The following is a 26,920-nucleotide window of genomic DNA, read 5'->3' as shown; positions in this document are numbered from 1 at the left end:
TAAGGGTAAAGGAAAGGCCTCCCAAACAGAATGCAAATTTGCATAATCGCAGACGCAGGCAAGTCATTCGAGGGAGCTTGGGTATGGGTTGTGGGAGGTCCTTGCTCGCTTGACTTAACCTGAACGCTGCCGCATAATGTGACCGCCGATTTCAGGATTATAATGATGCTCCGCCGCCCCCCACCAAGCACACACATGACTTTGGCGCGTTCCCTGCTGTAAGTTTAAGCTGTTGATTCAATTTTCTGGCAGTGTTTGGTGCCAGCAGATAAACGACTTAGTCGCAAAATTCACTAACAACAAAAAAGAGAAAAGAATCTCCCAAAAATTGAATTAGACAGAGCGCCACAAAAGGCGGGGTTGGGGGTGTGGCTTGCTGGCACATGTGTGAGGAAAATCTTTACTCAAAAAGTATTAGCATAAACAGAAAACTTTCGTTGGCTGTGGAAAGGGAAAGCAAACGCCAGCTGCTGTGCCAAAAAAGAGAGAAGAGAAAAAAGTGGAAAAAGAGGAAAAGTTTCTCGAAGAAAACTGCACGAACAGAAAATGTTCGGTTAAAGCTTCAGACACATTTGCAATTTGCATATTGGAGGAGGAATCGTAGAGAGGTGGAAGGCGGTCAACTAGCAGCAGGAGTCTGGAACTTGGCCTATGCAAATGTTTGCCACGTACAACGCTGCGTATGATTGATGTGTCGGTCAGCAGCAGGCAGTTGAGAGAGATGTGGCAGCCTCTGTGGCCTCTGTGTTTGCATAGGTCTCACTTTCCCTCAGCCTTACATATATATTTATACCCGGTACTCGAAGAGTAAATAGGGTATATTGTATTTGTGCACAAAGTGAATGTATGTAACGCACAGAAGGAAACGTCTCCGACCCCATAAAGTATATATATTCTTGATCAGCATCAATAGCCGAGTCGATTGAGCCATGTCTGTCTGTCCGTCTGTCCGTCTGTCCGTCTGTCCGTCCGTCCGTCTTGTTTGTCGGCTAGTTCTCAGAGACTATAAGAGCTAGAGCCACCAAATTTTGGCACCAGACTGCTGTATGCTCACACTGAAACCAGTGTATTTCAAAAATGAGCCCCGCCCCCTTCCGCCTCCGCAAAAGGGCGAAAACCTCCCAAATCTACAATTTTGAAGATAGCAGAAAACTAAAAACGCCATTCCGTAGGGAATGACCATATCTATCAGATCACCAAATTGGGATCCGATTGGATAATTATTATAGCCACAATGAAGAAATTAATTTGCAGTAGCCAAACCCACCCCGTCCCGCAGCATTCACACTCTGCTTCGCGCTGTTTATGGCCTGGCCCCTGACACGTCACTGCCTCTGCCTCTGCCGCTGCCTCTGCCGCTGACTCTGCCGCGACTCTGCAGTGTGTGCCTATAGGGGAGGGTGGCGAGCTAAAGGAGCGTGTTGGCGTGAGCAGTGTTGTTGATGTAGATGACAGATGAAGAAAAAAAATGTAAAATTTGACAAATAACCGCTAAAGTGCAGATGTAGTACTGAGTGCCGGGTATAAAAGTTGTGACGCGTAAGAAGCGTCTCACACGTCCCTTCTCGTTTATTTTCATTCCTTTCTCGAGCAATCAATGGCTTTGGCACACTCTTAATTTAAGCCTTTGCTTCCATCGTTGTTCGTCTTCTCTTCAAAATATGCACTGAACACTCGCCTCGCATACTTTCCCGGCGTTAAGCTCTTGTCGGAAAACTTATCAGAGAGGAAACTATTTTTCTGGCTCTGCGGGAAGGGCCTCTGCCGGGTTGGCAGAATTTTCAGCCTTAATTTTCAGAACTAAAGCCAAGAAAAACTTTGCACGAAGCGCCATGCTGGGCGTTAAGGGAAATATGAGTTTGGCCTCCCTCTAGAGATCTCCTAGAGAACGCTCAAGTCAAGAGATTTACCATAGAGAAATGATGGTACCTTCCCGGGAAGTATTCCTTAACAGCCTGACAGCTGCTTCCCTGCCATCACCCATTCATATTTGCCTCTATCCTTTGGCCTCTTTTTGGGGTAATGATCTGTCTTGTCTTGGAAATATCCAACGAGTATTTAGTCCCAGTGCGTCCCAATATCAGCCAAGACTCTCGACAACATCTTCTGGCAGTCCATAGAGTGGAGGGGACAGGATTTTCATTCTCAAAGAAGTGGCATATATCAATGCCCAAGATACACACACACAGAAAGGCAGAGAGTGAGAGAGAGAGAGGACTGCCTGCCATGCACATCTTGCCACATCTTGAAGCTGTGTGCAAACAAAAGGAGGAATGTTGGCTGGAAAGAGGCACGGGCAAAAAAAAAATATATAGCTCTTGGCTTTAGGTTGGGTAAACTTTTTGTCTTTTTGTATTTTTTCTCCTCTCTCTCTCTCTACTCTCTGTCTCACTGGGGCATAAATAACAGACAGACACAGACAGACAGACACACGAGACCGCTGACATATGGACAGGAGGTTTACAGCGGCAGAGCACTCGCATCGGTGTGGCACTGTGGCAGTTCATTTTAAACAGCTGCTCTCTGCTCTTTGGTTTATTTTTCTGGGCTGCAGTTTGATGATAGGAGAGCAGGCATTGACACAGTTTGCACAGTGGTTTTTGTTTGGATTTTGTTCGCCTTTTGAGCAGGAAATTAAACATTTCTTCACAGATTTATGTGTGGCACAGAACAGGACACACACACACACACATCCTGCTCACAATTGCTGTTCATTTGTTGCCGCCTTTGTCTTTGTCGTTGATTGTTTGCCACTCATTTTCATACAGTAAGAGGGGGCAGTGGGAAAAGCTGTGCGGAAAACCTCATGGAATTGGGAGACTTCCAGTGGGCTTCAAATGGCGTAACAACATCAGCTGTTACAGAACAACAGGACAACAACTCGGTCTCCTGCTTCTGCTCCATCCTCACTTGTCTGCAATACTCTTTCAGAAAGTACCACCAACAAGGGGGGACAGACAAACCTTTCAGCAGAACAACTTCAAACAATTTCAAGCACTCGTTAAAGAATATATAAATTGAATATTCTACACCGCTTTGGTAGCCACTCGAATCATTTCGAATGTCCAAAAGTGATCAAAATTGCACCCACAAATATATTCAAAGTTATACATAATTTTAATTCAAATCCGAGCATTATTTATATGTATCCATATGGAGAAAAAGGATGTCCAAAAATGCCCAAAGATGCACTTTACTACACTGCTTCATATCTATTTGCTATAGCTATTTTTTGTTCGAAATTTCCTCTGCAAGCGGAGCACTATATCACTGGAACTTCATCGTGCTCGTATCTATGGAAACACGCCAAGCTCTACCCTGCTATTCGTAAAGACAAACACCCAGCAGAAATGTTGGAAATAGTCAGTCAGCAGTCAGACAGCTTTCGACTTTCTTTTGAGCAACTTTCCCCCGCAAAATGGGGGCTACCCCCCGCTTCAATTTACCGCGCACCTTTTTTGTTTGTTTGTTTGTTTGTTTGATGAAAGTGTTTTGCTCCGAGTTTCTTTTTTCGTCCGTTTTTCACGTTTTGTCGTAAAAATTTCCCTGTTTTTGGTTTGGTTTGTGTGGGGCTGGGTTTTCCCTCTGGCCGATTACATTTTTGTGTGTGTGTGTGTGTCTCGATTGGAGCAGGAAATGAATGAATAAAACAAATGTGCAATTGCTTAAATAATAGCGACAATAGCCCAGAGCTAAGAGAGTGAGAGATGTGAGTTCGAGTTTAAGAGGTGGCGCGAACGAAAGCGACGACGGGAGACAAGAGACGTGAGACGTGAGAGAACGTGAGACTTGAGAGACTTGAGAGACGGAGACGGAGGCACGAGAGAGCGTTGTAGGACGAACGACGACGCTTCCGTGCGGAAGTCTGGCGACGACTGACGGAAAGTGAAACTGAAAAGAAGAAAACGGTACATTCCACCAGGCCCCAATATCTGCGTCTGCGTTGCTATGGTATGTGCGTGTGTGTGTGTGTGTGTGTGTGTGCGTACAAGTGTTCGTATGTATTTCTCTCTGTTGGTGTGTGTGTCTGCTGTACACGAGTGTATGGCCCCTATGCCGGTTGTTCGCTTTTGTTGTTATTGTTTACGTTGCACACAAACAAATACACAATGTACACACACAAATACACACACACATAAACACACACGCACACACGCATACACACACTTGAGCATTTTGAGCGCCAAAAGAATGGCGACCCGAAAGCGACACTCAGCTGTTTTGTCGTGGCAGCAAAAAAGCTTTTGCCTAAAAGCTATCTAGGAACCCCTTTCAACGGTAAACGGGAACCAAGAAAAGCTTCACTTAGTAGGGTTTACTACCCCCAATTGCAACATGTGCTTAAAGTACTTAAAGAGTCCTAGAACCATAATCAATGGTTCAAAGAACAAAACAAAACAAAAGTGATTAACTTTAAAGTGTTCAACTCTGATTTTTGTAATGAAAACTATTTTTAAATAACTCGGAAAGGATATCTGAAGAGTTATTTAGAATTTATTCTCCCGTTTTTTGTAATTTTACACGATTATATTTATGTTTGAAGCCTTCAAGAGTTATATCTAAACATAACTTTGCCATGAAAGCTCACACTTTAATGATAATACCCACTACAGGAGAGATATTTATAAGCTTTCAACCCAAAAGGTGTTTCTGGCATGATTAAACATTTATTCCGATCGAAGCTTAACACATTTCTAGAGTGCTTTAGGTCCTTGCCATGACATGCGCCCATTTATAATCGTATTCAGCAAACATTGCGCTTTAAAGCTTATTGCAAACGTTTTAGAACGGTTTGCCGAGTGAGCTTCAAAGCTTTGCCATTTTTATGGACCTTTCAAAGCTACTTTTGAGACACTTTTGAGCCAAAGGGCAACACATAAAAAGTTATTTGCATGAATATTTAAGGGTAAATAAAAGCGCTTTAAGTTCACGTCCAGAAAGCTATGTTAGCTTTCTATTGAGCTTGTTTTATTGTAGTAAATATTACTAAGAAAATATTGTATAAAGGCGAGAGCTTACGACAGTTCTTTTATGCCCCAGAGACTTGTTTGATCACAAAGAACTTATGTATTGAAGGGGAGAAGAGAAGTATGCTGGGGCAGACAGGAAGCAGCAGGAACACAGAATTGCTTACGTTTAGTTGTTTTCTGCCGACTTGGGCACTTTTCAATACTCCCCATACAATGTACAATGTCAAATGCAGGTAGCCCAGAACCCGCAAGCCACTGGATAAACCCAAAAGGGGAGAGGACAGGGGGTCCAATGGGACAGGTTCCCGGTTCCATTGAACCATGATGAAAGGGAGATTATGTAGTGGATAGGGGGAGTCCGTCTCGGGACTCCACTCTATGCATTCCACCGCAATCGACGTGTCACGGAATTCCAAGAACTCGATTAATGTTTATTTCCATTTCTCTTACTCTACGAGTATTTTCTTTGCGGCTTGCGGCTGTGGAAATGTTGCAAAATTAATGCGATTTCGATACGATTACAGATGTGACAACAGTCAGAAGAGAAGGCAGCGGGAGGCAGGGCACTTGATGCCGCTTGAGGGCAGGAATGTGCCACACAGTTGATTTACAATAATCGCCATTGACAGGGGAAACAGCAGATGAATACAAAAAAACGTCGCCAAATAAACGGCAAAGATAAATGTAAATGCTTGCCTATAGGCACTATAAGTACTTCGCGCTCGTATTTATCCAGGGTACAGGGTGGCTGTGTGCCACTGGCAGAGAGAAAAGAGAAAGGAGCACCCTGTATGGCCACGGGCGGCAGATACCTGCCGAGTGGTCCACGAGTGGCAAATTTCCCTGGTGTGCATGTTTACATATTTGAAGATTCTGTTGACCAAACTCACTCGAGAGCATATTTATGTTTATTGATGGATAGCTCGCACATAAAACACACACAGAAAAATACACAAATAGGTATGTGTACATAAAATAAAGAGAAGGACAAATGGATTATTAAAAATGTATGCCATCAAAAATTGTGTACGCATTTTACACACATTTTTTGTTGTGGGCCGCTGAGCAAGTGCGTGTGAGTGTGAGTGTGTGTGTGTGGTTGTAAACAGGAAAAGGATATCAGCATGCAGGCGCACGCAGCAGCAGCACAATAGTTGGATTATTGTTTCTGTTTCTTGTGGCGAACATTTTGAATACCACCGCAGACCCCACATTTTCCCAGCAGAGAGAAAGTTCGGTCTAACATTATGCCCTGCTTGTGCTGGTTGTACACTGGTGGAAAAATTGCATTGCATTTGCATTTTTCCATGACTCCCATGGAAGTCCCAAACCCAATATTTAGTTACAATTTGCTATTTTGTTTTGTCCGTGTAGAAATGCGGCTGATGGCCATGCAAATGTTTGGCGATGCAGAGAGCGAGCGAGAGATTGTCTTAATATATTTAAATTTCGATGCAGAATTGTGCCAAAACATGACTCCATTTGCACTGGGGGAATGGTGTGGGTGTATTTGTCTTGGAAATGATCAGCCAAGCTGATAGTTTGGATAGCTGTCAATGCGGCATGGTCTGTCCTGAGTTGATAAATGAGGACAGAAAGATATAGGATCCGACTCTCCATTGTGTTGCAATGCAGAAAGCAGTTGGCAATTGCATAAATACGAGAGAACTCGTTGAATATTCTACGAAATAATCGATAAAGCTTAATCGAATGCAATCACGAGCAGATGGACATCAAAGCGCAGCAGAGCGGAATTCAATTTAGATTTTAAATGGAATATTTTCATGGTGCACGGGTAGCGTTTTGTTGCAAACTAAAATCAAATGAATTCCCACATTGCGATGCGCATGGAACCACCAAATAAAAGTCTCCAAACATAAAAATATAGTGGCAGAAATTGCTCGCAAGGCGGAACGAAGTTTTTGATACTCCAACAGATCCATTGGAAGACGCTTCCTTTGTTTTCGTGTGCAAAAAGTGTGTTGAAATGGGATTCTCTAGCTCTCAGGCGGTGTCGTTTAGCAACTACTTTTTTGTTTAATCCTTGCGAAAGGATATGCAAAGCAACAGAGAGCAGAGTGGAGAGTGTATCCTTGAAGAGATAATTTATGTTTTTTTCATCTCTGCTGTTTGTTTGCCATTCCTAATGCTGTTGTGCAGTGGAAATAAAACTGCCGATACAGACACACAAAGAGAGACAAAGAGCGGGAAAAAGAGAGCGAAAGAGGGGGGCCGTGAAAAGTTGTGCCACCTGCGCTTTCTTTTTATACCCGGTACTCGAAGAGTAAATAGGGTATATTGTATTTGTGGGGAACAACGGTTGTATGTAACGCACAGAAGGAAACGTTTCCGACCCCATAAAGTATATATATTCTTGATCAGCATCAATAGCCGAGTCGATTGAGCCATGTCTGTCTGTACGTCCGTCCGCCTGTCCGTCCGTCCGTCCGTCTTGTTGAGCGCCTGGATCTCAGAGATTATAAAAGCTAGAGCGACCAAAATTTGCGTCCAGACTTCTGTATGCTCACACTGTTAGAAGTGTATTTCAAAAATGAGCCCCGCCCTCCTCCGCACCCGCTAAAGGGCGAAAACCTCCCCTCAGATCACCAAATTATGATCCGATTGGACCATTATTATAGCCAGAATGAAGAAATTAATTTCCAGTGGCTAAAGCCACCCCGTCCCACAGCTTTTATTTGTTTTTTGCACATTCTCTCATTCACACTCTGCTTCTGTAGTGTGCGGTTCTAGGGGAGGGGGGCGAGCTAAAAGAGCGTGTTGGCGTGAGAAGTTATGTAGATGTAGATGTTGATAAAAGATGTAGAAAACATGTAAAATTTGAATAAAACCGTTAGGGTACAGGTGTTCTACTGAGTACCGGGTATAAAGTTGTGACGCGTAAGAAGCGTCGCACACGTCCCTTCTCGTTTCATTTACATCAGTAAGTTTCCACATTAAGGACACAGCAGAGCATTGCGCAGAAATGAAAATACGACGCGTCGTACCTTTTCCACTCCTCCTAAATCCTAAGCTTCCACCATCTGGTTTTTCCCCCATCATAAAGTTAGGCAACAAAAGAGACTGAATATTCCATGGAAGAAATTCCACGTTCATATTTTTAAAGTCAACATTAATTATGCAGAAAAATGTCTATTGAATATTTTGACAAATAATTTAATTGAAATTTTACAGGCCATCTCGCATAATTAAATAAAACTCAAATTGGAAATTTCAATTGGGTTTACAATCGACGAGTGTTTAAATGCGAAGCGGCATTCAATTTTAAATGTGAAACGAAATGATTCCATTCGAAAAGGCAGCAGAATTTCCGTATATGCACTCTCAGGATTCTCTGGATAATTCTCTGAAGTAATAAGTAGAAGCCAAAAAAAGTTAAACACATTTATTCTGCTCGTTTGGCGAATGTGAAACCAAAGTTAAATAAATAAGCGGCAGTTGATTAGGCCACACGATGCGTGAGGTGCCTGCGGTGCCATCACCACCACCACCAGAGCTTCTCTGCCCAAGCTCCACTCCAAAGTTGCCTCAAGCCCTGCCCAGCCTTATTAGCTTAACACAAATGCTGGCAACTGCTTAGCGAGCACTGAGATGCCTTGTGTATAGCGGGGCATAGAGGGGAAGCATGTGGATTGTGGGTTGTGGGGTGGCACCTGTAACACGGCTGCTGAGCAACGACGCAGCTGGGGCTACGCACTTGAATAATAAGCAGCTATTATCAGCAACAGAGACAGCAGCCGGAAGACAGTTCTCTCCCTCTCTCCCTCTCTCACTCTCCGTTGCACGTGGCATGCCACGAATTGAGAGACGTTGCTCTTTATGCTATTCACGGGGGGTATATTGGACTGTTGAAATGGCGGCAGCCAAGAAAAGCAACAGAAGATCCAGAAATAATGTGTAAAATAAAGGCAGGTCTACATGTGTGCTTTCAGTGTTGGTAAGTGATGAATTACTGTGTTAAGCACTGTGGAAAATGTCATTCAAAGATGTACCTCGGCAATCAGCTGTGCTAATTTTCTGTAGAACAAATCAGGTAAGATGTTCCCATGCAAACGATAAGAAATCATACCTGGTTTTAGTTTGACAGAAAATGTAGCAGCTAGCCAGTGTTGAAGGTTTAAGATTTGCGCACATGAAACCCAACTCGAATAATCGTTGGTCAAATGGTAATAATTATTAATATGGATAGCATAAATACTCGTAAATACATTTCGTTACATGCAGCCATTGTCCCCATTGTTGGCAGCCCACTTTAGGTACTTGCCGTTGAAGAGGCTTTAATGTATTATTTATTTTTATCTACTATTACGATTATTCATGCTGTCTCTTGACAGTTTAACGGTAATTTAATTTTTCATCTCTATGAATTGTTCCTCCCCACAACCCCCCAGCCGTAGAGTCTCGATTGGTTTTTTCCTGCGTTCGTTTTTGTTTTCACCATCGCGATAGGGAATTCGGTCAAAAGTTTTCGCAGATTGTCGAGTGCCACTAATTGTGTATAAGTGGGGGGCGTGGTTTACTCAAACACACACACACACACACATGGAGAATGTGGCATGTGGCATGCGGCGTCTCTCCAGAGGGACTTTAATGCCACATGGCGCCATTTGAATGAGGTTTTAAATGTTTGCCGACTTTGTGGCCATAAAAATGGCTATCCATATGTGTGGGAGTTTGTGCTGGTGTGTGTGTGTGTGTGTGTGTGGTCTCTGCTGTGTGAATGTGTGGATGGGCTGGGGAGATTTGTATTAGTGATGGGTATTAGTCGTGTTTGTCTGCTGCTGGAAATGCTTTCGACATTTTAATTGAGTCTCCACAGTGTGATTTTTTACTTAAAACCCACTCCCTGCACATTGCACACTTTATGCTGCCATTTGGGGCATGCATCCATCCATCCCTACATATTTACATATGTGAGCACCTACTCGTACATTTGTATATGTACATATATGTACGAATCTAGAAGGTGATCCATCACTGTCCTTTCATTGATTTGCTTCTGCATCTGCTGCTGTCTGTCACTCAAACATTGATAGATTGTTCCTTATTGAAATGGTTGGTCAACCAAAAAAGGACGAATTTCAATTGAATGCTCAACCTTTTTCTTTGGGAGATGGCAAACAGATGTTGTTGTTCTTGGAAAACCCTTAAGTGTAACCAAATCCGAACGAAAGCCCAAAATTGTTCAGCAAACATCAAAGAATAAATCTACAAAAATTCTGCAAGGTATGCAGCAAACCCTTAATCACAATGCCTAAAGTAATCTTTTATCAGAGACAGACCCTGAATACCTTTAAATATATTTACAAGAATTTTTCGTGTGCAAAAGCAAAAGCAAAAGCTTTGCATAAATGAATTTCTATGCTTTAACTTGAAACTCTTGTGTGTTTTTGTGCGCTTTTCAATTAAAGCATTTAGCTGCAGTGAAATTCAAATGGAAAATGCCATTGAAAGTTTTTCCCAACGAGACACACGCGCGCACATGGGGCACACACATACAGGTGCTGTGCTCCCGCACACATAAAATTCAATTAGAGTTTTCCGTAGTTTCATCAGCTGCTTTGGAGCTGCCGCTGCCGCTGCCGTGCTGACTCCCCTGTGCCCTCTGCTTCATCCCCATCATCCTGCTGGCTATTTGCTTTCATTTCAAGACAGCTTGAACGGGTGAGCGGGAGAGCGGGAGGGCAGGATGCGAGGGCGCCAGCTGGGCCGTGAAATTGTGCCAAGGCAGCCCCATCCTGCCAACCGTAAGATCCGCAAGATGTCCCCTCGTCATGCTTACCTGCAACGAAAAGCAGAAGAGGAGAAGGAGAGAGAACAACAAGAAACATGAGAATCGCGGCAACACACACATGAAGAGTCCCGTTCAAAGTCGCCAGAATTAATCAGGGAAACAAGGGGGGGACACAAAGATGCGTTGTTCTCACAGATAATACTCGTGGAGAAGGTAAACCGAGGCTGCCATTAGCATGAGCGTGTGGCTACTATTTTGAAGGCCTAAATATCAAGCGTTTGTTGGTCCGAATCGTGGTTAAGATGTAAGATCTTATGGCATATACCATAGCATCTGACAGCATCTAAGGAACGGGCATGGGTGGACTGTGAAGTGAATCCCAAAAGGCACTTAGGCCTCATGATGAGCTGCCTGACAGGCAGCTCGACGGAGCACCATCGAGTGAGTGAGTCAGAGAGAGAGCGAGAGAGAGAGAAAAATGTTGGGGGTGTGTAGGCCTGAGTGGCGTGAATGGGACATGGCCTTGCATTGGTCATGGCTCCCGCTACAGCTCCCACTCCCGCTTGCAGCTGTTTTCCGTGGCTGGTCTCCCACTGACAGCAGGCTACAGACTGCAGACTGCATACTGCATACTGCTTCTTGCTGACTCACAGTCAGAGACTCAGTGCCAGACTCTGGGCATGGCTTTGTTGACAGTTCCACTAATTGCAAAATGCTGTTGTTTGTTCGCCTGCTCAGCGTGCTCTGTCCTGCCATTGTCTGTGGCACACTTTTAGGCAATTTGCATATTTCGTTAAGCAGCTGCTTTGCTTTCCATGCTGCAACTGCAGCTGCTGTGTTGTGGCTGCGTCTCTGAGAGAATGACCTGCTGTGTCCTGCTGCCTCGACTCTTTCCAAGATCTCGTCATTTGTGTGTGCCTGTTCCTTGGCTCCGTTTGTCTTTGCCTTGAGTAAATATTTATGCTCCCACATACACTCGTGCTCGTACTCGTACGAGAATTCCTTGGAATCTAATTAGGAATGAAGGCGCTCATTTTGCCTAATAGACACAATGATTTATTTGATTTAACTCAAAGAGAATGCTGTTTTTCTTATGTGTATGTTTTCCTTCAATTGCACAACAACTTCACTTTATTGAGAGAGTTTCTAAGCGGAGCTTGCAAATTTCAGCAGCGCTGTGGCTCCGTTAAAGCTGCTCGCAATAACTTTCGCTTGTACGGGGGTGGATATCTGCTGATGCTGTTATCCCAGCGTAAGCCCTGCCAAAGTAGTAGTTCACTGAGGTGATTTTGTATGTATGTATATTTGTATGCATATTAGCGGTATATCCGTAACGAAATGCACTGCTGTGGCTGTGGCAGTGCGGGGGTGGAAGCAAGCTTTCAAACTAAGGTCGCTCGCGAGACGTATTGATCGTGAGAGCGAGAGCGAACCCGCTCTCAGAGCGCTGTCAGAGAGCGATAACGGAACAGCTGAGGAACGGAACAAACAGTGAGCGGAAACATGCTGTTAACCTGGGCTGTTAACCTGGGCTGTTAACCTGGGCTGTTAACCTGGGCTGTTAACATGGGCTTTTAGCAGTGCTGCCGTCCCGCCAGCGCTGCTCATCTGCTCATCTGTACCCATGCTCTTAAATATTATGTTCACACTTTGCCCATCTAAAACACATTCTTAATCTTGAACAAGATTCTCTATCGAGTTCTTGTTGCTGCCTTCAATTACTTCGGCTTAAGCTGGTACTTATGAAAGAAAACTCCAACTTTTCAACTATCCTTGCACTTTGATTTCATTTATACTGCGAATGCAGTTCTTTCATGTTGCCCTGTGCTTTTGTTGAACGTGACTCTGGGGTACATGCACACACAGGCACACACTTCGCCCCTCTCTGTCTTCTCTTTTGCTTCTCCTACGTCCGTTTTCTGCTCTGTTTCTACATTGCACGCTCTCTCACTACCTCCTGCTCTCACTCTTCCTCTCTCTCTCTCAGTCGTTTGCCTCTGAATTATGGCAATTGAGTGTGAGCCACATAAATCATTTTCAGCTTGCACTTGTCTCTGCTACCCTGTAGTGGCAGTGGCTGCGGCGGGGCATATACAATACATATTTACATATGTGTGAATGACATGTGTGGGTTGGGTCTATTGCTCATTCTTTCAGTAGACGCAAAACGAATCAACAAGCCTTGAAGATTCTCTTGACTGTACATCATACGATTACAGGGTAGTGCCACGATGGATTGCGGCATTACAAAGCTGAGAGCTTATTATCCACATGAATTCATTCACCCATTTTCAGCACAACTTTTGTGGGACTATTTTAATGTCGTATTTGAGATATACACAATAACTATTGGGAGGACATATGTAAATATGTATGTACATATGTTTATACAAAAATGTATACGTTATACTGCAGCGCACCTCGGTCGGCTTGTTATCCACTTTGCTTTAACAACAGAGTCACACCAGCTATCACCATTTAAAATTTAAAATAACAAGCGAGTGTTTATACTTCAGCACAAAACTTTTGTAAGCTCGAAGCAAGCCAACAAAAAAGCACAAATTAAATTCCAAAGTAGCCTTGGATTTCTCCATCAATATTTGTAGCTTAGCTTCTCCGTTTCTCTTAGTTTCAGTTTCAGTTTATTTTATTCTCCTGTTTCACTCGCATCGTAAATATTTTTCTAGCGAATAAAATTCGGTCAACTCTTTAAACTCGTCCGAAAATTCTGTCAATTGATCTGCTCGTGGAGAAACGTTAAGTTTATCTGGGAACAATTCTTGATCGAAAATGGTGCTCCCCAAGGGAATGAAACACGTGCAGAAAGTTCGGGAAATGCAGGGACGTCCTGCTCGCGAATCAAAGCGCCGCGGGGTGTCGACACCCAGAGCAGCTCGCAAGGAAGAACGCTTGCGCTCAGCCCCACGGCGTCGTGTGTCTAGGGCCAGTCGCGTCGAGGAGACTGACTCCGTCCGCAGAGAAGTTCGTTCCCGATCGCACTCCCGTGCCCCAAAAGAAAATCAGAACGGCCAGCTGATCACCCAAGCAATTCTAGATCTGAACAAGGTTGCCAGTTTGGAGGAGATAGTGGCACAGCTAATGCTGCGCCTCGGCGTGAGTACTTTGATCATCCATTGGGATTTTCTACTAATCGTTTGATTAATTCTACAGCGCAACACTTGTGCGGCAGAGATCTATGAGTCAACAGCCCAGACCCTCAAGAAGGGGGCTGAGTACGGCTTCATCCAGATGGATAATGGTGGCTACTGTCTTCTGCCTACTCCGATCACGGAGGCCGAGAAGGAAGTGGACCTGCAGACGCCTTCCTTGATTGAAACAGTGGAGAAGTCGGTAGCCCTAACCTTCAAGCCCTCGGCTCTCTCCACTCTGAGCTTTGCTGCCCCACCGCCAACCCCACGTACCCCACGTACACCTCGTAAATAGGGGTGCCATGACCATCAGAGATTTTATTCCACATCCAAAAATTGTATACTCAGTGATTAAGAAACAGATTCAGATGTAACTTTAGGCCTAATTAAAATTGTTGTAGCAGTACAGCCCGTATTTTGATGAGCACTCTGATGAGCCTAAGGAAGAGCCCATCCATTAATGTGAATATGAATAATAATAAATGAATAAGCATCCCAATATGGATGTACAGCATTTGCAATCTGATTTATTTACGAGTTAAATGACTGACGCCTTATGCCCTGATGTCCGTTTGATGCCGTGATGGCCACGCTTGCCATTCCCCCAATGAGTTTAATGGGACAGAAACATGCCACGCACACCAGCTCGAGGCACAGCTCACAGCAGTAATGTGTTTGTTCATGTTTCAATTCATTTTTAATGAGTAACCATTTATGTGGCAAAAGAGTCTTGTGGCGGAAGGTCTGCCTGCCTGCCTGCCTGCCGCTCCTTCGCTGCTCACTTAATTAGTTGCAGCAGCTCAAATGTGGAATGGAACATGGTGGCTATGTACATGCAACAGCCAACAGCCAACAGCCAACAGGCGAAGGGCCAAAGCGTTCATGTAGCTATTGTCATTATGTTCGGGATCATTATCGTTATGTGTGGCAGCGATTTGTGTGTGTGTCCTTCCATTTAATTAAACTTTCAAGCCCTCGAGTGTGGATACCCCACAGTATCCCAAATTGTTTGGGGTCGCTGTTCAGGCTCTTAATTGCTAACAAACACACGCACACAAAGGCACACGTACATGCACACTTAATAATTTCATTGCCCCCCCCACGGGACACTTTGTTCGCCAAAAAGTATGCAATAAAAATTAATGAGCGGGAAAATTTGGATTGACGCGCCTTTGGCGGCAATGCATAAATGAATAATACCAAAGGATAGGACCAAGGGATAGCTTGCAGGAAGGAGAAAAGCATTCAGCCGCCACAAAATGGCGACGCCAGAGATTCGCTTATTTTTTCCGATTCTCCATCTCTCTCTCTCTCTCGTTTTATCGCGTAGAAACTATGCAAATACCGTTCCATTGTTAGCTTCACAGCTGTGCAACAATCTACGGTTTGTTTGCAAGAAAAAAAACAAAAAATTGGATCCCATTTTCCGTTCTTTGCTCTGATTTGTGACCACTAAAAGCTTCCCTGACATCAGCCCAAGGACATCAGCGACACACAAACACAGGACATAGCGATGGGGCTGTGTGTGTCAGTGGCAGGGCAAAGCAAATGAATCGCTACACGTGTGTGTGCCCAGCGGAAAGGCCAGAGAGCGAATGGATAGGAGAAGGAACGAGTGCCGTGGAGCACTATCGAAGGGACATGGAAAACGGCTGCTGCAAGAATTATTAATCAAAGCACAGCATCCCAGAAACTTGACAAATTAGCTAAGATTTAATGAAACATTAAGGATAGAAAACTTCTTCTAGCTTTGGACACCAATTCGGACAATGAAAATGAAACCAGTGTGCCGTGGCGCCATCGGTCTGTGGATAATAAATGGCACTCTGTCCCGTTACTCTGTTTTCTCAGACTCGCCCTGATGCCCCGCCGACGGCTGCCTCTGCTGTTGCCGCACGGCGCTAATTGCAGTTGAGGCAGCATGGACTGCAGTTGCTCTCGTGACGGATTTATGACCGCCAAGAGGCAGGCAGGACTCTCGCAGGACTCCCACGCTCCCCTGAGCGAAACTCAATCAAAGCGGCTGGTGTTCGTCTGTGTTTGCTTCAGTCATTAGCCTCAGCCCTCAAAAATAGCCACAAAAACGGAGGGCAGAGAATAGCAAGCAAAAAAGCAAAGAGAGAACAAGGAGAGAGAGTGGGAGAGGGGGAGGGGGAGGAATACTAAGGGGAAAGGAAAATAAAAGTTCTTTATGACATCAGCAGCTTGGAGTTCACGCGAGACTCGAAAAGTTGACCGGAGGCCCCGAAGGTGCGTTGTCGTTGCGTGCCCCCAAAACGTTCTTGCCACGATATGCAAACTAAACGGGGGCACGTGACCCTCACACACACACACACACACACACACACACACACACACATACACATGCATAAATAGGGTCCTTGAATGCTGCTCGAGCTCTGGACACGTGGTGGAATTTGAAATATGCCCAAAGGTAAAAGCATTACATGGTGGCAAACAGCCGCTCCTGCCGCATAAAGGCTTCCTTCAAATAAGAGCAATACTTTGTGGCTTAGGTTCTATGCCTACTTTGTGGCACATCACAAGCCCCCAAGCAAATACCATATGAAATCTTAAATAAGAGAGAACGCATACCCTCTATTGGGGGAATTTTGCTGCATCAATTGTGCGGGGAGCTGCGGAAATGGAGAGCCACTCCTGACAGTCCTTGTCCTGGGCAGATTGCAGTGCCACATTGCTGGATGGAGATTCTATATCTTCTGGCCAGCTCTGCAACTGGTAAGGCAACACAGTTGCTACAAAGAATTGATTTTGCTGGCTACAAATAGACCGCCTCATATTTTCGCTGATGGTTCCCAGGGAAGTTTTTAAGTTGCGTTGTCTGCTCCCTCATCCGTCAGTCCGTTAGCGGAAGTCCGTGGCGTGCTGCATGCTGGCGTGCTGGCCATTTAGCTCTTGGCCACGCCCACACACACACACACACACACAAACGCGCCACACCATGTGGCAAGAGTAGGACACGTAGTGGAGCGGTTAACACAACAATTTGCTGAAGAACTTTCAGTAGGTGCACGGTAATGGGGCATGTTCTGCTGCTGCTTCTCTCTCGCTCTCTGATTTCGGGGATTTTCGGTGTTTTATTTCTGTTGCTGTGGCTATCTGCTGGCAGCACCTGTCGCAAATTGGCTAAAACGGGAAAGCGACACAGCAATGGTTCGCAGGAGACTTGTTTGCGATGTCACGTTTCTCGAAATATTTTGCTATTTTGCCCAAAGCGAGCTCCTACTCCTTCGTTGTGCCGTGTGTTTTCTACGTACGAGCAGCTTCTTCTCTTCCCTCTCCTTGTTTTCATTCCCATTTTTCGTTTCCGTTTCCGTTTCTGTTTCAGTTGCTGTTTGTTTTTGCTGCATGCTTTTGAGCAGAGCTTGATTTGGCCCGAAAGCAAATTGGCTTTGCCCTGGCACGTTTCTGAATTATAAACAAGACTGGAAGAATGACTGGCGGGGGGAACAGGCAGGAGGCAGGCAGGAGGAGGCAGAGAGCAATGTTGCATGCCTTCAATTATGCACACAGGCTGTCATGCATGAAAGAGACAGCGAGCCCGTGAAAGGGGACACTCCACAGTGGAGAGTGCACAGGGGGGGTGGAGCACGCACAAATCTGAAAATTGCAGCTGGCCTCCCTGGGTCCACCCCTCGGAATTTTGAGTTGTGGCTCCACGGGGGGCTGGCAAATGGCATAGAAAATGAGGCACAGTGAAATCAGAGCGAGGGTTATACACAGAGATGCAAGAGGCATCCGATACAGAAAATGATGCAAAAAATTCCCAAAACATATTCAAATGATTCGAGAAGATTTTGCACATTCCAAAGGATCCCAAGGTCCTTTCCGTTCAATTCTCCGTGGGAATGCATTCAGTTGGCCAGCTGCCACCGGATCGAGTGGATTAGCTGTCTGATGGGCTTTGCATGGTGGCCAGCCAGTTGGAGTTTCCTTGCCTTAGGTTACTCGATAAACAAAGCAACTAAAGTCCACCCATACACAAATAGATGCTCGTGGCAAAACACTTCAGTTTTGGCTGTAATTATAGCTGTGGGAATTGTTTTCTTTGTTTAAAATGATGTGCAGAATAAGTACCGAAAGTAAAGACATTTATGGCACAAGCTCGTAGAATCTCATACATGTGTGTGTGTGTGTCTAGCCAATACGTTGGCATACAATATTCGCCATTAAATCGCTATTATTCTCAGCTGATTGCCATTCGCAGCGGCACTCAACGTGATTTAAGTCCATGGCCACGCCCCACTCGTTGCCATCGCAAATTTGCATGAAACGAGAAAGAGCGAAAGCTTTTTGCAGTCGCAGAGCAGTCGCAGGATCCAAGGCAGAGAACCTGTGGACAAAGAGCTCTGGAGCTGAGCAAAGTTGGCAGCAGGAGGCTTGGAGGAGATGGCAATATATTTATTTTGATGTGCGGCCTACAATCAGAACTTCTCTGGTCCATTGAATGGGCATTGAAATTCATGAGATCCCTTAGATGTTTTCAAATAAAAGGCGAATATTATGCGAGTGGCAAGTAGCCTTGAGAAAAACTTGAATTAAAATGCCATTAAATTGAATTTAATTTGCGGTTTTGATTAGCTCATGGGTCAACGCAGCGTGTCCCCGGGGGGAGCAGGGCACGAATGAATGAATGAATAAATAAATAAATCTTACGCTTTATTCAAATGAGAATCGATTTATCAATGGTCAAGTTATTTCGCATTGTTGTAGGCTACGATTCGCTACAAATTTCAGGAGGGAAAATTAATTATGCGGTGCGTGCGATGCGCAAGGAACCGAGGACATGCCCGGGAGCTGAGGCCAGGCAGCAGCTGGCAGCAGGAGAGCGGTGAAAAGGCAAACATTCGATGGACAACAGTCGACAGCTTAATCAATTCTTGCAGGGAGCATCCAGAGACACAGGGCGACAGGAGGAGCCTCAAATACACGCCTCCATATGCCACATGCCACATGCCACATGGGGAGAAGAACCCAATCAAACTAAACGGAAGATTCCAACCGGAAGTTGCACAGACAAACACTGGACACGAGTAGAACGAACTCTCTCTTTAGGGCGATAATAAGAATGATGATGGGGCAGGCAGGCAGGGAGGAGGGGCAGATTTTTTGGATGTGGCAAAGGATATGCCTGCTGACACGCACCCGTGCCGTGTGTCCGTGTTTCCTGTCAAATTTGAATGGAAATCTATGTGCAAACATCAACTGATGTCCTGCCCGGCACAAGTGTTTGCCACACAATTTGTAAGAATTTTCGATCTTGTATCTACATTGATCTATGTACATATCCATACATGCAGACGTACATACATACATATGCCGTACATATACTTGATCCATGGATGCATTCGCCTACCGCAGATTTCCCTACTCGTATTTTTCCCATAATTTTTGGGTCAGCTTTAGTTTGCAACAAAAACTTATCCATTTCCCACCATCGGATGGCGGGGGGGAATATTCCAATTTTAATCTATGTACATCAATTTCATGATTTTTTTGCTGCTTTTGGATGCACATCTGTCCATCGTGATTCCGTAGAGAATATTCAACGAGTTCTCTCGTACTTATGCATTTTTCCAACTGCTTTCCGAGAAGTGCATTCACCTGAAATTGTTTACGATAATGACAAAATGTACCATCGATGAATTCAGAAAATAAATGCACTGAAAATGTGCTTGAGGCTCAATAATGTTGTCCGCGATAATCGCTAGCTCGACTGCTGAAATCTTTGGCAAATATGCAAAACATTTACCAAATCGATGTACGCTCTTGAGGCAGAATTGATTGCCTAATTAAAGCGACACAAGCATCGGGTGTTTCGAGCATTGTGGAGCCACAAGCTTCACGAAATTGGACCGCATTTGGTTGGAGTTTGGGCAAGGATTAGGGCCGAAGAATGCGATGGAATGGCATGGCATGGAATGTGTGAATGGCCCATGGGTTTGTCGATTGATTGGCCAAGATGTGGACTGAAGTTTACGCTTGTGCGGACTCCTTGGGTGCAATTAAATGTGGCATCTGCCGCAGCTTCAGCTCAAAGTGAGAGACAGGCAGAGAGCAGTTATCGCTTACCCTCTGAGGCAAAATCAATCACTTCTACAGCTGCCAAACGCGAAATGCCTTGTCATTTATATCACGCTAAATCGTTTACCAACTTAAGGTTGGTCCTCCCCCCATCCCATCCCTTTGTAGCAATCAAATGCCAACGGCACACGCTTCAGTGATTGTTGGGATTTGAAAAATTGTCGGACATGTACAATAATGTTTATCAAATGGCATCTCCAGGATGCCAAGCCCCTTCATCCCACCTGACGACGTGCCACTTTTATTGGTTGTGTGTGTGTCAGGGGAAAAGAGTCAAAAGTGAGGAAAGTAAATAAGTAAAACAGGACCCATCCACCAGATATTGTCAAAGTGCATTTGTGATGCCTTAACGGAAAGATGAAAGCTTTCTTGATTTATGGTTTTCCTTTAACACCATCGCACCCGCCACTCCATGGACAAACAGACAGGCAGACAGACAGACAGACAGGAAGACAGGAAGAGAGAAGCGGAGAGAAAGAGAGTCAAATCCTGCTACACTCCCCCTGCCAGGACCACAATCTTCTAGCTGAGCAATCACTGCACTCTTCCACTCGGTTGACTCTCAGAGTTACTGCCACTGGGAGTTGCTCTGGTACTTTGGATAGCACGAAAATCCCTGCCACACATTTGATACACTTTTGCGAGAAATCTCTAGAGCTCTGCGTCAGGAATGAGCATTTTTCACGCTAAATGTTGATTCCCCACTGAAGTTTGATTGGTATCCATGTTAGAGTATCTCAATCTTCGCCTGCATGTGCCACATATTATTATGTGCCACTTGCCGTATTTATTTTTGGGCTGGAGCTCGACTTGACTTGACTTTCGGCTGATGTTTGCATTTGCACGAGTACTCGCAATCGCACTCGCACTCCTACTTGGAGGAGATAACTCTCTCCCTCTCTGTCTCCCACTCTGTGGATTTGGCATTTGCTTCTTTGATCAGAGGTGGAAGAAGTGTTTGCCCAAGGCACACTGTCAATGCCATGAGAATGTGGCTTTGAGCAAAAATATTTGTCTTGAAGTTGCCGTTTGCCGCTGCCATTGGGGGACTTTTTTCAGTTCAATCTTTCATATTGATGCGCTACATTAAATATTCATTCATTGCCACTTTTCAAGTGTCATGTTCTTCAGCTTAGTTGCTTTTCTTGCTGTTGTTTTGGCACCTTTCGCCCTTAATTTTGGCCAATTACTTCAACGGCAGTTCGTGCATTGACAGCTGATGCTGTTGCTATTGCTTTTCCCTTTTCCTTTCCTTTTCCTTTTGCTGCTCTTGACATGTGGCCGCGCCGTGGGGTCCCGCACTCCATCGATGCCACCGCACATGGCGTATGCGTGATGAGATGTTAAATATTACGCACCGCACCGCACCTTACCGCACCGCACCATACACCTCACAAAAGTTGAAGCTTTTGATGGGTAACCATCACCATTATTCCCACCATTCAACAGCATCATTATCATCATCATCATTGTCATCATTTGTGTGTGTGAGGAGTGAACATTTTTGATGCTGAGTGTCTCGGTTTTTGTTTCCAGAGCTATGGAAAACTTTTGGTGGATCTGTAAACCACAAATGGTGCGAGTATGATGTGATAAGCGAACCTAAACATTTCTGGCTTGTTGGGCAAACTATTTTGTTTCCCTGTTGGAGTGCTCAAAGTGTTAGTTACTGGTGGTACGAATGGGTTTGAAGCTCAGCAACCATGCACGTATGTGGACTCTGGGGCAAGAGCAAGGTGTGCGGATGAAAGTCATGTAGAAGCCAGAACTGTTGTAGTTGGCTCACATCTGGCACGCACCACCACTGAATGCTCTCTCCATGATCTCCAGCACAAATCTGCATCTGTGTATCTCTTGTTAACTCTGTAATTAAGTTACATTTCGGTGTATTAACAATTAAAATGCACTCTACTCAGGTGGAAAAAGCATTTTCCCATTTTGCCAGTGCAATTTCGAACGCGAGAGAGAGAGAGAGAGAGAGAGAAATTCTTGTGAGAGATGAATTAAAGGTTAAACAGCTTGCCTAAGCAAATAGCAAATTGAATTGCTGGCAACTTGAGTGGGAGTACAACATTAGAGCTCTGTGGCTGGATAGCACTCTGCGGCATCGTGTGGCACCGTTTGATATGCAACATAGCAGAATCGCTGGCAACATGCTCGTAGTCTGTGTGGTTGGCGATACGAAACGAAAAGCTGTCAAACTAACGAAGCGGCACACAGCCACAGCAGACGGCACACACAGCACACAACACACAACATCACAGTCGAAACACTCTCCATAAATGTGGTTGGAGTGCTGAGGGGGGAGAGGGCGCATCTGGCACTTTTGAATCTGTTGGCACTTTAACGCATTTTACTGGAACACTGCTGGCACTGGATACATTAGGTTGCAGTTTATACTGGGTTTCAGAAATGTATACATTAATCATGCATCAATCATTTATCATCAATCATTGGAGATGGAAATATTTCAAGTATATTTATGGCCACCTCGGGCACTGTAGCCTTCGAACTTTCGAGTTGTTTGTAATTGGAATGCCGGAAGGACCAACGGACATCCTGCCTGGTATCCAGTCTTTCCTTTGCCCATAAATTGCAAATAAACGCAGGGCCTGGCAGGCATTCGGCCCGTTACTCCTGCAGCATCCTCTAGCAGCATTCCCATCATTATCATCATCATCATCATCGTCGCCATTCAGCAAGCAGTAAGTGCATAATAAAATTTTATTATTTTTCTGTTTAAAGCGGGAAATGAATGTGCAACACACAGACTGCCTTACATGCCCCAGGCTCGCGGAGTGAGGCAGAGGGGACACTCGACCTAGCCGGCGACTCCTTGACACGGGATGCAGCACCAGAATGTCCCCTGAAAGCTGGAAAGCTTTTCTTCGCTCTTGCTTCTTATGCTCAAAGTAAATGGCAGCAAATTGCATTTTAATCACATTGTTGTGCTCGTGTGGCATGCGGCATGTGTTGGCGTCTGCGTGTGTGCGTCTGTGTGGAGCAACAACAGCAGCTGTCAAGGACTCCAAACGTGTGGCGTATGTGAAAGTCAGCCAAGAAGTCTTTGGCATTTGAATAGAATTTTCAACACAGTGCAATTTGAAGCTTAAATTCTTTTGACCCTGGAATATTCCACTCTCTAATGCCACAATTACGAGTGCATTGGACCCTGCCACCTGCACATGCACATAGCTGGGACATTGTGGAATTGTGTGGCTGTACTGATCCACTTTGTTTGTGAGAAGACTCTGCCAATACTCGTTAAAAGTGCTTAACCCAATTTAAATCCTAGCCCCGGCTAAACCACCGCTGTAATTCCGCTTCACTGGATCCTGGGGGAACTCCACTCACGTTTTCTTTACACTCCTCATGCCCCATGCCCTGCATTGACATTTGCCAATTTACATCCAGTTTCACACTCAGACTTACTGTCAGTTGCACACTTGAGTGGAGATTGCAGTTTGGAGAGTTGAGAGTTGAGAGAAGAGAAGGCAGAGAGGGGATTGCGGATTGAGAGGCGGAAATAATTGGCAATTGGCATGGGATTTCATGCATTGCAGATTTGTGTCCACTTTGCATGTGGCTGGTTCCATGGTTCCATGGTTCGTGCTTTCCCCATTTTCGATGTTTTTCATGCCATGTTTCCTGTACCCCGCCACACTCTGCGGTCTTCCCTCTGCTCTCCACTTTGCCTTGGTCTCTTCCATCTTCTGCCTACACTCTTCATGTCCTTATGCTCTTCTGCCTACCGATTGACAGAGCTTGTAGGGGGCTGGCTGTCGATTGTTAGGGAATATTGCGCATACGTTCATTTCGCTTTGAAATTTTAATTAATAACCATCCCTTTACACACCAACACCACCATACACGCACACACACATATTTAATTCCCTTTTTTCTGAAATTTTTTGTTTATGCTTTTTGAGGAGTGGTTCCTTTTTTCACATAACTTGAGTATCTTACATCTGGTTGTAAGGAACTTTGTTTATCTAAAAAGCAGATTGATGCAGCTAAAATATGGACCCAAAGATATTGTGGTTTTCGCTAAGAGAGAGAAATATTAAGCTTTGAATATGCTGATATTTGTGACATTAAAAACTCAGGAAAAGTCGAAAAAAAAAATATATCCTGAGCTCTTGCAACTGGAAAATTCCAAAGTAGCCTTGGATTTCTCCATCAGTATTTGTAGCTTAGCTTCTCCGTTTCTCTTAGTTTCAGTTTCAGTTTATTTTATTCTCCTGTTTCACTCGCATCGTAAATATTTTTCTAGCGAATAAAAGTCGGTCAACTCTTTAAACTCGTCCGAAAATTCTGTCAATTGATCTGCTCGTGGAGAAACGTTAAGTTTATCTGGGAACAATTCTTGATCGAAAATGGTGCTCCCCAAGGGAATGAAAAACGTGCAGAAAGTTCGGGAAATGCAGGGACGTCCTGCTCGCGAATCAAAGCGCAGCGGGGTGTCGACACACAGAGCAGCTCGCAAGGAAGAACGCTCGCGCTCAGCCCCACGGCGTCGTGTGTCTTGGGCCAGTCGCGTCGAGGAGACTGACTCCGTCCGCAGAGAAGTTCGTTCCCGATCGCACTCCCGTGCCCCAAAAGCAAATCAGAACGGCCAGCAGAAAGTTCGGGAAATGCAGGGACGTCCTGCTCGCGAATCAAAGCGCCGCGGGGTGTCGACACCCAGAGCAGCTCACAAGGAAGAACGCTCGCGCTCAGCCCCACGGCGTCGTGTGTCTTGGGCCAGAGAAGTTCGTTCCCGATCGCACTCCCGTGCCCCAAAAGAAAATCAGAACGGCCAGCTGATCGCCCAAGCAATTCTAGATCTGAACAAGGTTGCCAGTTTGGAGGAGATAGTGGCACAGCTAATGCTGCGCCTCGGCGTGAGTACTTTGATCATCCATTGGGATTTTCTACTAATCGTTTGATTAATTCTACAGCGCAACACTTGTGCGGCAGAGATCTATGAGTCAACAGCCCAGACCCTCAAGAAGGGGGCTGAGTACGGCTTCATCCAGATGGATAATGGTGGCTACTGTCTGCTGCCTACTCCGATCACGGAGGCCGAGACGGAAGTGGACCTGCAGGCGCGTTCCATGATTGAAACAGAGGAACAATCGGTACCCCAAACCTTCAAGCCCTCGGCTCTCTCCACTCTGAGCTTTGCTGCCCCACCGCCAACCCCACGTACCCCACGTACACCTCGTAAATAGGGGTGCCATGACCATCAGAGATTTTATTCCACATCCAAAAATTGTATACTCAGTGATTAAGAAACAGACTCAGATGTAACTTTAGGCCTAATTAAAATTGTTGTAGCAGTACAGCCCGTATTTTGATGAGCACTCTGATGAGCCTAAGGAAAAGCCCAGAGATGTAACTCAATCCATCCATTAATGTGAATATAAATAATAACAATACTCAAGCTTCATGAATTATGGTTTTTTTCCTATGATAGAACTTTATTTTGGAGAATTTTTGAAACTGAAATTGTGTGTGTTTTTTTTGAGGAGGTGGCGATTCTTCTTTTCACATAACTTAAGTATCTTGTATCTGGTTGGAAAGAACTTTATCATTCTGAAAAGCATTTGCAAGCCCCAAAAAGTTTTGGTTTAGTTCCATTCGGAAAAATCGTTTCGGGTAGTGTTAGAGCTCACCTAGAGAAGTGCTGCCAGCGGTCGATGCGGATTGCAATAAAAGTTACAATAACTTTTGTAAGCGCAGTGAATTTTGGCAGTGGATGACCTGATCTTCCCCTTCCTTCCACTGATTTCCTTCTTCCCCTGACTATCAACGTTTGACTTACTCGCTCGCATGGTAGAATTACTAATAGGTAACGTCGTCAGCTGTGGGGAGGACGACCAGCTTATTCACCACGATGCAAATGTTTTACGTGCTGCTGGTCGATCTCGAATGAGAAGGCACTGTGGTGAATCCGTCACCTTGTAACTAATTTTGACTTGCTTGCTGTCTTGACTGCTGTCAAAAAGTGCCCGAAATAACTAAAAATGAAAACTTCCCTGATACGTTACAAAGGGCCAAGTTACCCTGCACATTTAGGGTATTTAAAGAGAGCAAAAGAGAGAAAGAGAGGGAACTCTGGAGAAGCATACGGCAAACGGAGAACGCAGAAAACTTTTCTCCCGCCGAAAAAGCGAATCCAAGCGGATTTGTAGCATTTTTATACCCGGTACTCGGAGAGTAAATGGGGTATATTGTATTTGTGCGAATAACGGTTGTATGTAACGCACAGAAGGAAGCATTTCCGACCCCATAAAGTATATATATTCTTGATCAGCATCAATAGCCGAGTCGATAGAGCCATGTCTGTTTGTCCGTCTTGTTGAGCGCCTGGTTCTCAGAGACTATAAAAGCTAGAGCCACCAAATTTTTCATCCAGATGGCTGTATGCTCTCACTGCTACAAGTGTATTTCAAAAATGAGCCCCGCCCCCGCAAAAGGGCGAAAACCTCCCAAAGCTACAATTTTGAAGATAAATTCCGTAGGGAATGACCATATCTATCAGATCACCGAATTGGGATCAGATAGGATCATTATTATAGCCAGAATGAAGAAATTAATTTGCAGGGACTAAACCCACCTCCAGCATCTTTTGTTGTTTTTTTCACATTCTCTCATTCACATTCAGCTTCTGCAGCGTGCGGCCACTGCCTCTGCCGCGAGTCTGCAGTGTGTGGGTCTAGGAAATGGTGGCGAGCTAAAGGAGCGTGTTGGTGTGAGAAGTGTTGTAGATGTAGATGACAGCTGAATAAAAAATGTAAAATTTGACAAAAAACCGCTAAGGTACAGATGTAGTACTGAGTACCGGGTATAAAAGTTGTGACGCGTAAAAAGCGTCTCACACGTCCCTTCTCGTTATTTATAAATTCTTGCGCTCTAACCTCTGACCCCCCTTCAACCATTTCCCCTCTCTCACTCTCTCT

General features: G+C 44.9%; 2 protein-coding genes across 3 annotated transcripts; both read left to right on the top strand.

The window, feature by feature from the left end:
- Positions 1 to 13,446: 13,446 nt before the first annotated feature.
- On the top strand, positions 13,447 to 14,316 carry LOC117897408. 2 transcript variants are annotated; one of them, XM_034806245.1, is made up of 3 exons: positions 13,447 to 13,668; positions 13,717 to 13,836; positions 13,894 to 14,316. In XM_034806245.1, exons 1-3 carry the CDS (start codon positions 13,513 to 13,515, stop codon positions 14,164 to 14,166), a joined length of 549 nt encoding a protein of 182 aa, XP_034662136.1. In that variant the 5' UTR covers positions 13,447 to 13,512; the 3' UTR covers positions 14,167 to 14,316. The 2 variants fall into 2 exon arrangements, with proteins under 2 accessions (XP_034662136.1, XP_034662128.1); XM_034806237.1 differs by having other exon boundaries at positions 13,447 to 13,836.
- A 10,036-nt stretch (positions 14,317 to 24,352) lies between these two features.
- Positions 24,353 to 25,374, top strand: LOC117894188. Its single transcript, XM_034801104.1, has 2 exons — positions 24,353 to 24,859; positions 24,917 to 25,374. The coding sequence occupies exons 1-2, from the start codon at positions 24,353 to 24,355 to the stop codon at positions 25,187 to 25,189; spliced, it is 780 nt and encodes a 259-aa protein (XP_034656995.1). The 3' UTR covers positions 25,190 to 25,374.
- Positions 25,375 to 26,920: the final 1,546 nt, after the last annotated feature.

The sequence above is a fragment of the Drosophila subobscura genome, chromosome A, assembly GCF_008121235.1.
Source record: "Drosophila subobscura isolate 14011-0131.10 chromosome A, UCBerk_Dsub_1.0, whole genome shotgun sequence".
NCBI lineage: Eukaryota > Metazoa > Arthropoda > Insecta > Diptera > Drosophilidae > Drosophila > Drosophila subobscura.
This window is presented reverse-complemented; position numbering and strand designations above follow the sequence as displayed.